Raw genomic sequence first — 9,335 nt, forward strand, 5'->3', positions numbered from 1 at the left:
GAGTGCTCCTGACTCTGCTCTGCTCCTCAGGGGGCTGCCATGCTGGGAGGATCCTCTGTGGGGTGGAAGGTGAGGTTTCCCCTTCCCCAGGCAGTTTTGGGCTCACGGCCAGCTCCACCCTGGGTTGAGCTCTCTGCACCCCACCTCTTGTCCATGCACAGTTCCACTGCTGTGATGCTCTGGCTAGGAAAATGGGAACTTACTAGGCAAAGAAAGGGCTGGGGGTGGGAGGTGGCATCCCAGGGCACATTCCCAAGTTGTGCCCTGGGAAGAGGTGTCCAGCAGGGTAGTGCCCTGGGTTCTCCTCAAGGATCAAGGGAAATTGATTGCTACAAAGTCTGTGAACTCAAGGTGCCCTTCTTCTGCACCCCTCTGGAAGAGAGAAGTGGGCCCTGCCTTCTGTGGGCCTGGGAAGAAGGAAGAACATAAGGGGTCATCTGGGGCAGGACAGAACACTGACAAAAAAATGGAGCAGCCATAGTTCTGTAAGGTTTGGGGGCATTAGTAGAGAGGGGCTGAGGGGGAAGGTGGGTTGTGCAGGGGTCAGGGGAAGGAGGTCTGAGGGTAGTGTTCCACAGGCGGTAGGGGGCTTGGCTTGGTGCTCGCCAGTGTGTGAGTCCTCCCCCAGCCTTGCCACGGCAGCATATCCGTGCCAGTATCCGGCTCCGGGACACAGGCAGCCCCACCCAGCCTCCTCCTCCTCCAGCACCCTTTCCCAGCCTCCTCCTGCTCTTCCATCTGGCTCCAGCACCCTGAACCCTTCTGGGGTGCAGGCTACAAGTCCCGAGGACACCTGCACCCAGGACATTGCTTCCTCCTCCTCTCCTCCTCTCCTCCTCCTTGTCTTCTATCCTGCTCTGGCACGCTAAAGCCCTCCTGGGGCACAGGCTTTTGGTCCCGAGGTGATCCCCACACCCAAGACATGGATGCATGGTGGAACAGTTCTGAGTGCCTCAGATGCCTGTGTTCCCTGATGCCCACCCTGCTAAAAGCATGCTTGGCCTTGAGACAGGGAGTGTCCCTGGAGGGTGCTGGGAGACTGGGTTGGGAGTCAGTCTGTGCACATCCCTCACAGTAGTGTGCAGAGACCCTAGCCCTGGCTGGTGTGTGTGTGTGTGTGTGTGAGCTGTACACGACTGAGCACTCAAGTGTATCCCTGCATGCCCTCTCTCCCCTCCAGCCCCAGTGTTACTGTGCAGAAGACCCAGCACCTGTGTATCCCCATCCCACATGCTATCCCAGCTGCAGCGTGCCCCCAGCCCTCCCCCATCTCCTCTGTGTCCCCACTGGCCCCACCCCACCCCAGCCCCACGGCCTCTCCCCCAGCACAAACACATTCCGGCACACCTGGCCAGGTGCAGCCAGCCCAGGGCCACGTCAGCTCGGCTCCGCTCCACAACGCCGGCTCACAGGTGAAGCTTTCCCGGGCACCTGCACATAGGGCTGTGACAGGGGGGTAGGGGTGGGCTGTGGGGGTCATTGTGAAGTCTGGGGTCCCTATTGCTCCACCTGGGTTGGGAGGAGAGCTCTGGAGTGGAGGGGGGTTGGGGGGCAGACTGACTCTTGCAGCCGGAGAGACCTGCAGCTGCTTCCAGCTGGCTGTTCCATATGTCCAGGCTCTGTCCCTAGTAGCCCCACAGAAGTCAAACCTCATCTCCTAGATCCCCCTCAGACCCACAGCTCAGTCCCTTGTTCCCCCATGGATGTGGGTCCCTGTTTCCTGGATTTCTCATATACCCTGCCTATCTCATCCTCTGGGTCTGCCCCAGCTCCCCCATGTCCCAGCTCCCCCATGAACCTGGGGTCACATCATTCGGGTCCCCAAAGCTCCACATGCAGACAGGGCTTGCCAGCTCTTAGGATCTGACACTCCTTGCCCTTCTGAACACCTCTGACACCAGATCAGTCAAAGATCCCAGTCCCCTCCCATCCCACTTTAAGCCCCCAACTCATGGGCTGTCCCAGGGACTCAGGCATCTCCATCCTCAGCGTCATCCAAAACAATTCCTTCTCCAGCTCCTGCAGCCCTAAATCTATTTCTCAGCCTGATCCCTACTGTACTCCTGCCCCCTCCCCACTCTGGGCTGATGCAATGTCTGTCAGCCCAGACCCCCCCCTCCATGCCCTCCACCATGCAGGTTTTCTGGAGGAGTATCATGGTCACCCAGACTGCCAGAAGAGGACAGGTTGGTGGGTCTGGCATGCTCCCCACCTCACCCCGCTGTCTCCAGGGCTTGTTTTCCGTTGCCTGTGGTTTGTTTCAGTGACTCAGGCAGCGAAAGCAAGTCTGGGAGGCTGCGGAGCCACTGCTGTGAGAGCTGCTCTTTGGGGGGCTGGGGAGGAGAGAGGTGCAGAGAGCAGCCAGGGCTGCTGGGCTGTACAGAGCTGGACACCCCACTGAGAGGTTCAGGGGAGCTCAGGGGACAATTTAGGGGAAGAGAAACTTTTCAAGGGCTATATCCAAAGAGGATTGGTGGGGAATTGTTGGGGGAATACCACGGTCTCTCCTCATGTCTCCCGTTGCCAGCATCTGCTCTTTGTCCGTGATGGAGATGGGCAGCAGAGGTGGAGCACTTGGGGCAGAGGTGGGGCTCAGTAATCAAGGGACCCCTGTTTCCTGAACACTTTGGACACCCCCTGCCAAAAGGAGACACCAGCTCTGTTGGCCTGTGCCACCCTGACTGAGCATTGCTCCCCTTGGGCTGCAGTTTCTTTTGCAGGGCAGGCACATTTTGGCTGCAGTATGAATAATAACAGTGAGTCTGGCATGGCCGTATCCTGATTTCCATTAGATTCATGTCTTGCAATGATCACTTTCCAGAAGGTGATCTTCCAGCGTAAGAGCTCATCCTTTTCCCAGACATCAATGAAACGCTACAGGAGAAGTTGTGAGCCTGGCTGTACAGTGTTGGACTCATGGAGCAGAACTGGTGACAGCTGTTGGCATTCTGCCTGGTTGCCGCAAGCTGTGGGATCGTGTGTAGTGTCCACTCCTGACCTGGGGGACAGAGACTCTGACAGCACCCCACAAGTGCATATAGAAGCTGAAGCCATGGGTGACAGGGAAAAACCTGGCCAGATGTGTCTTTTTGGAGCTGGTATCACCTTTCTCCATCATAAGTTTCTCCACAAAATGTCCTCCTGTCTTCAGAATGTACCCAGTGCAGTCCAAGACAAGCAGATGAAGATGGGGCCATTCTGGTTTGTGTGGGTATTGGGGGTTACCCAGCTTCTACAGATCTTAATAAAGATGTGCAACAGGTTGGGACAGGTGCTGTGGGATGGTCACAGGCTTAACTGTCCCTGGGGCAGGGACTATCCAGAAAGACACAGAGGAGCCAGGGAGGTGGCAGAGCTGTGTTATGACCTGGTGCCACCAACTGCTGGAGATGCACTTACCCACCCCAAAACTCTGGGCACTGCAAAGGAACCCCATGACCATTGTCCTGGAGGTGGAGAGACCTGGTGGAGACTCACCTGGGCCACCCCAGGGCTCTGTGAACTCCAAGGAGACCCCAGGACTGTGCTGATGATGCTGGAGCTGGGGAAGGGGCAGGCACGGGCCCCCGTGGCCAGCAGCACGGTGGCTTGGAGAGCCAGACGCCAGGGGGACAGTGCCGACGCTGATGCTGATGCCGATGCCGCGCAGGGACACGCAGGGGTCCGAGGAGATGCTGCCCGATCGGCAAGTCAGGAAGCGAGATGCTGGTGGGAGGCCGGGCCCGGGCAGTCTCCAGGCAGTGTCCGAGCCCGCTCCCAGCTGGGATGTCAGCGCCGTGTTTGCGAAGAGTTAAGGAGGCGGAAGAGGCAGGAAGCGGCCCGAACCGCTCTCCATAGAAACCCGCGGCCGTGATTAAAGTCTGATGCGGGCCCGATAGCGGGGGGAGGGAGGGGGGGGCAGCGCCCGCTTTAATTACAGCGGAGGAAATTGCTGGAGCCGGGGCCCCAGCCCCTGCGAGTTGCCTGGAAACTCCCCCCTCCCCCGCCTCCCCCGGCCCCTGCCCGTCCCCTGCCCGTCCCGCTGCCATTTATTCGCCATCAGCTGCTCCCTGATAAAGTGGAATAATAATAATAATAATAGGGGCAGGAATATTAAAACATGCAGCCCGCGGGCCGCCCCCACAGCTGCCATGAGACACGGCACCGGAGCGGTGCCACTGCTGCTCAACATGTACCTGCCAGGTACGGGCGGATCCCTCGGCCGCTGCCCCACCGCAGTGCCGTGCACCGCACAGCACCCAGCCCCTGCCCGCCCTGTCCCGCTGAGGCCCAGGGGCTCTCCTCTGCCCCATCTCCTTCCAGCGCCCACCCTGTTATCCCCTCTACCTCTGTCCATTCTGTCTTCCTGCCTTCCAGCACCCCAACCATCCCTTCCTTCTTCCTTACAGCTGCCCTCACAGCTTTCCACACCCGCACACTCATCTTCCCATCCTTCATCCACCCACTGTCACCCTGTCCTTCTATCTCTTCGTCCACCCTTCTTTTCTTCCAACCCATCTTTCCACCCACCCATCCTTCCCCTGTGCTTCCATCCATCCTTCCACCCCACCCACTTGTCCCTGCATCCCCCTTTCCACCCCTGCTACCAGCCAACCCCTCCATCTACCCAATATCCCTCCCATCAGCCTGTTTTCTCATAATCTTATCCATTACCTGCCCTTCCATCCATTGATCTTTCACACTTTCTTTCCTCCATCTACCCGCTAACCATCGTCTCTTATGTCTTTCCATCCATTCACCCTTTTCCTTCTTTCCTTCCTTCTATCCATCTATCCATTTATCTCTCATTTCCACAGCAGTCCACTCCTCAAATGCCGACAGACATCCTCGCTTCCATCCGGCGCTCCTGTCACCCATCGTGCCACCCACCCGCCTCCTCTCCATCTCCCCCTGCCCCACAGCTCTCTCCCTTACTCCCTCTCTCCTCCCTACCCCAGCCCACGGGATCTTCTATTCCTATTTAAAAGCTTCCCTGGCTGGGTCGGAAATCGGATTTCCTTTTTCCTGGACGCGTTTCCTGGCTTCGCCGCAGCGGCGGGGCAGGCAAGGGGGAGCGGCCGGGGGCTGCGGGGACGCTGCCCGCGGGTGGGCGCTGGGAGGTCGCGGTCCCGCCTGGCTCCAGCCCTCCCTCCACCCCACCCGCGCCCCCTTTTCCCCCCAGATCCAGTCGGGGAAACTTTGTTCAAAGACGGGAAGAGCCAGGCTTGGGGGTCTCTCAGCCCCGGCGTGCAGAAAGGTAAGAGCGCCGCTGCCCCTTCCCCTGGACAGGCCCCGCTCCCCTCGGCCGGCACGGAGCGGGGTTCCCCGGGGCACGCGCATTCTCTCCCGCCCAGCGGCCACCGGAGACCCTTTCCCGTCCTTTGCCGGGCATTGCCCATGCAGGACACGGCCATCGCTGAGCCCCCGTTCCCTGCGGCTGCGAGTGCCTCGGGCTGGGAGCATCCCGCCACCAATTCCCACGGGGACAGCCGCGAACCCCGACGGTCGAAAGCTCCCGTCCCCTGGCATCAGAAGGGAGCGGGGTACTCATCCCCCCGAGCCCCGCAGCGGGGAGAGTGCAGGGTCCTAACTCCGGTCTCCCAAGAGTTCGGGGACATCCGACGGGGAGGGAGCCGCCAGCCATCCCGGGAGTGGGGCGGGCTAATCCGGGCTCGGGAGATCCGTTCCTGCGAGTGGAAGAGGAGAGTTGAGACAACACTCGGGAGGGAGCTGGCGGTGAAGTGCTGGGGCTTGGACAGGGCTGGGAAGGGATGGGTTCCCGGGAACCGGAGCCATCCGTCTGGAACAACCTGTGCAGGAGTCACGGGCATCGGCCAGTGCTGGCCAGGGAGCAGCCTGGAGCCTGCTTGGGAGCGCAGCAGAACTGGGCATCACGGGGCCAGCACTACAGTATTTGGGCTCTGTAGCTTGCCTCTTTGCTAGGAGGCAGGGACCAGGGGTGCCCTGAGCAGGAAAAATGGAGCCCTGGTTTAGTGGTGAGAGCGGGAGAAAAGATGGAACTGGGGGAACCCCTTTTGCCTCTGCACTGCAGACTCTGCCCAGCCATACTCTAAACAATGTGCTGCAGTGAGAAGAGTCATTTTGGATGCCTGGATATTTCCTTAGGGAGCTCTCAGGTGCGTTATCATGGCACCCTGCAGCAGGCAGGATTGAGCCTCACCACCCCACCCAGATGTACCCCCCAACACATCCCTGACTTCCTTGCAATGGGTGGAACACCCGTGGGTGGGAGACAGCTGGAGGCCAGGGTGGGCTGTGGTGAAAGAGAAGAGACAAGGGCTGCAGATACACCCCAGGGAGGAAGGATCCCCCACCTTGGTCCCAGTATGGGGAACCAGGAAATACACCACCTTAGAAAGACCTGGGCTCAACTGCCTGGATCAGGATGTCTGAGTGGGTTTCAGTGGAATGGGGATGGATGGGGAATGGCTGTTCCCTGCTTCTTCTAGAGCAACATACAGGGAACACCAGATAAAATAGATGGGTCTAAACCAAGCAGAACAAGGTGGGTTTTTTTGTGGGAAATGTAGCAGAACGGTAGGACTTCTTGCTGCTGAGGTCATGGGTTCGAAACCTCTGTATAGGATTCAAGCACCTTTAGACAAAATAATGGTAGAAGAGCACAGGGATAACTGCAAAGGCACATCCTCTGCTCTGGAAAGAGACAGTGCTGCAAGGACTGGTATCAGGAGCAGGGATGTGCAAGGGATGCTGCTCAGAGGAGGCCGAGTGGGGTGTCTGGGTAAGTGCAGGGCTGCTCTGCAGGGTGGCTGGATCCCAGCAGTAGGACTCCTCCTTGCCCAAAGGTCCAGATTCCCTCTCCTCTCAGGATCTCTGGCCAGGCTCGATGGAGCATGTTCTTGTGCCTCACCAGGGGCATGTCGAGGTGTGTCAGGCTGCAGTGTGTGCATAGCCTGGCAGAGGGGCCTCACGGGCACCCACCAAGGATATTTCTCAGTGCAAGCTGCAGATGCAATGGCCATGGCTTAGGGAGGACATTTTTCCTCCAGAAATAAGGAACCTCATTGATGCCTAATTCAAAGCCACAGTAGGTCATGCTATATCCTTGTCCCTCCCTCCCCTATACCTATCTGTGTCTCTCTGTGGTGTAGTTCAGATCAGTATTGCACCTTGACTTGAACTGACCATGGAGACATCTGTGCAGGGTGCAGTGTCCCTAGAGTAGGGGCTGTGCCGTGAGACCAGCCCAGTTTCAAGCAGACATAGCAGTGGGGAATATTTGTGCTGGGATAGATCTGGGTTCTGCCAAGATATGTCCTTCTCAGGGCTGCCAGTAAAAGAACAAGGCCACATCATCCCACGAAAACAAACAAGCAGGTATTCATCTTCAGTGGCGTGTGTATGTGGGTGGGAGGGAAGGGGAGACTCTGGATTCAGACCCACTGCAACCAGTGTTGACCTTTGAGCACTCCTATTCCATCCCATGGTGCAAGGGCATCTTCTCCTCTTATCTGGGGTATAGGCTGGGGTTGGGATGTTGCAGAGGAGACATAACCTTGTTACCATCCTATGTGTCTCTAAAGCAGGGAATATGCAATGGAGTGCAGCCAAAACCTGGGTGGGGGAGAGGGTAACGTAACAGAGGGTCAAGGGGATTGGGGCACATCCTGTCCCTCACCTTGTGCGCTGGGAGGGAGCTTTAACCTCTCTGGGGCCCGGCCTTGCAGGCAGTGGGCAGATCCAGCTGTGGCAGTTCTTGCTGGAGCTGCTTTCAGACCGAGCCAACCTGAACTGCATCGCCTGGGAAGGCACGAACGGGGAGTTCAAGCTGATAGACCCTGACGAGGTGGCGCGGCGCTGGGGAGAGCGGAAGAGCAAACCCAACATGAATTACGACAAGCTGAGCCGGGCACTGCGCTACTACTACGACAAGAACATCATGACCAAGGTCCATGGCAAGCGCTACGCCTACAAGTTCGACTTCCACGGGCTGGCACAGGTGTGCCAGCCAACCACCCCTGATCACACTCTCTACAAATTTCAGGGCAACCTGACACCACTGCCCTTCTCGGGCATCTCCAAACTCAACCTCATGACCTCGGGAGTGACACCGGCTGGCTTCTCCTACTGGCCTGGCTCCAGTCCATCCCTCTACCCTGGGCACGGTCTTCAGCCCTCAGCCTCGTTCAGTGCCATGGCAGCCTCCCACCTCAACAACATGAACAACCATTACCATTAGAGGCTCAGCTGTGCCAAGCGGATGCTCCATGTCCCTGGCAGCATGGGCCTGTGGATTTGGGAAGCTTAGTGGGGAGGGATGGGGGATGGGATTGTGCCCTGCTCTCACTTGTCCCCTTTTAGGTTTGATGTGGTGTGGGGGATGGGGGGGTGCTTGCAGGATAGTTGGGTTGGTTCTCTGATGTGGGTGGCTGGAGGAGGGAAGTCATCTAAATTTAAGATGAGGAAGTATCCATGAGCCTGGGAACAGATGTGGATACCTAAAGCAGAGTGTGAATGGAAGGAAAAACCATGGGCACCTCTCCTGGCAGGGACATTGCCCCACCTTTCCTTTGCAACATGCTGCCCACACCATGAATGTCCTTAGCTCTGCCTCCAGCCTGTGCCTGCCCTCCCCATTCTCTGCAGAGAGGGGTCAGGAGCTGGGGCCCTGGGGCAACTGTGCCCATGAATGAAGGTCCCACTGAGAAGGGACAAGGAAAGGGGACTTTCTTTGACCACTTTGGCCCCCCACCTTTGTCTCCAAAGGCTCCCTTTCTTCCATCCCTTCTATACCTGCTACCTGAAGGCGGCTTCCTTCAGACCTCAGGAGAAGCCTTGGTCTGGAGAGCAGATGCTTTCTATGAGTTCACTCATGCCCAGGGCAGGGCTCTGGGGTTGGAGGTGCCAGGGACAAGTGTGGGGCTCACTGCCAGTCCTCAGGGCAAGGTCAGAGCCTGGAGGCAGAATAGCCTGGTCTCTGCAACTCTGCCCTCTCCCCAGTGCCCAAGGATCACACCACAGACAGACCCTGACACCCTGCACACAAGCCCGTGTCCTGCTCATCACTTCCAAGATTGATATTCCAGTTTTACTCCAGCTTTAGCCCCTCACATGCAGGGCTTGGTGGGACACCCTCCACAAGTGGGAAAATCCCCAGGGACAAGGCAGCGTGGGTGGTGGAGCAGAGGAAGGGATGACAGCGGGACTGGGAGCTCCAGGCATCAAGGGGCAGCCCTGGGTCTCTCCGCCTGGGTTCAAGGAGCTGCCCCCATCCTCTGGAGCAGGACTTTGGCCCAGTGGATGCAGAAGAGCTGGGCATGCTGAGCTCTGCACTGGCTGGGGGGTGGGATTGGTCTTCAATAAAACAGAGAGGT

At 58.2% G+C, this 9,335-nt stretch overlaps 1 protein-coding gene across 1 annotated transcript; it reads left to right on the top strand.

Moving 5' to 3' along the window:
* The first annotated feature begins 4,130 nt into the window (after positions 1–4,130).
* Positions 4,131–9,335, top strand: FEV (FEV transcription factor, ETS family member). The gene is made up of 3 exons (XM_066190144.1): positions 4,131–4,182; positions 5,162–5,236; positions 7,689–9,335. The coding sequence occupies exons 1-3, from the start codon at positions 4,131–4,133 to the stop codon at positions 8,198–8,200; spliced, it is 639 nt and encodes a 212-aa protein (XP_066046241.1). The 3' UTR covers positions 8,201–9,335.

The sequence above is a fragment of the Chamaea fasciata genome, unplaced genomic scaffold (assembly GCF_029207755.1).
Source record: "Chamaea fasciata isolate MVZ Bird 193981 ecotype frontalis unplaced genomic scaffold, bChaFas1.0.hap1 SCAF_8, whole genome shotgun sequence".
Lineage (NCBI taxonomy): Eukaryota > Metazoa > Chordata > Aves > Passeriformes > Sylviidae > Chamaea > Chamaea fasciata.

Bases quoted from the DNA above. Each gene is read 5' to 3' on its own strand.
- FEV (XM_066190144.1), top strand. From the start codon at position 4,131: ATGAGACACGGCACCGGAGCGGTGCCACTGCTGCTCAACATGTACCTG. The intron at 4,183-5,161 runs GTACGGGCGGAT...TTTTCCCCCCAG, and splicing joins GCTCAACATGTACCTGCCAG to ATCCAGTCGGGGAAACTTTG. The intron at 5,237-7,688 runs GTAAGAGCGCCG...CCGGCCTTGCAG, and splicing joins CAGCCCCGGCGTGCAGAAAG to GCAGTGGGCAGATCCAGCTG.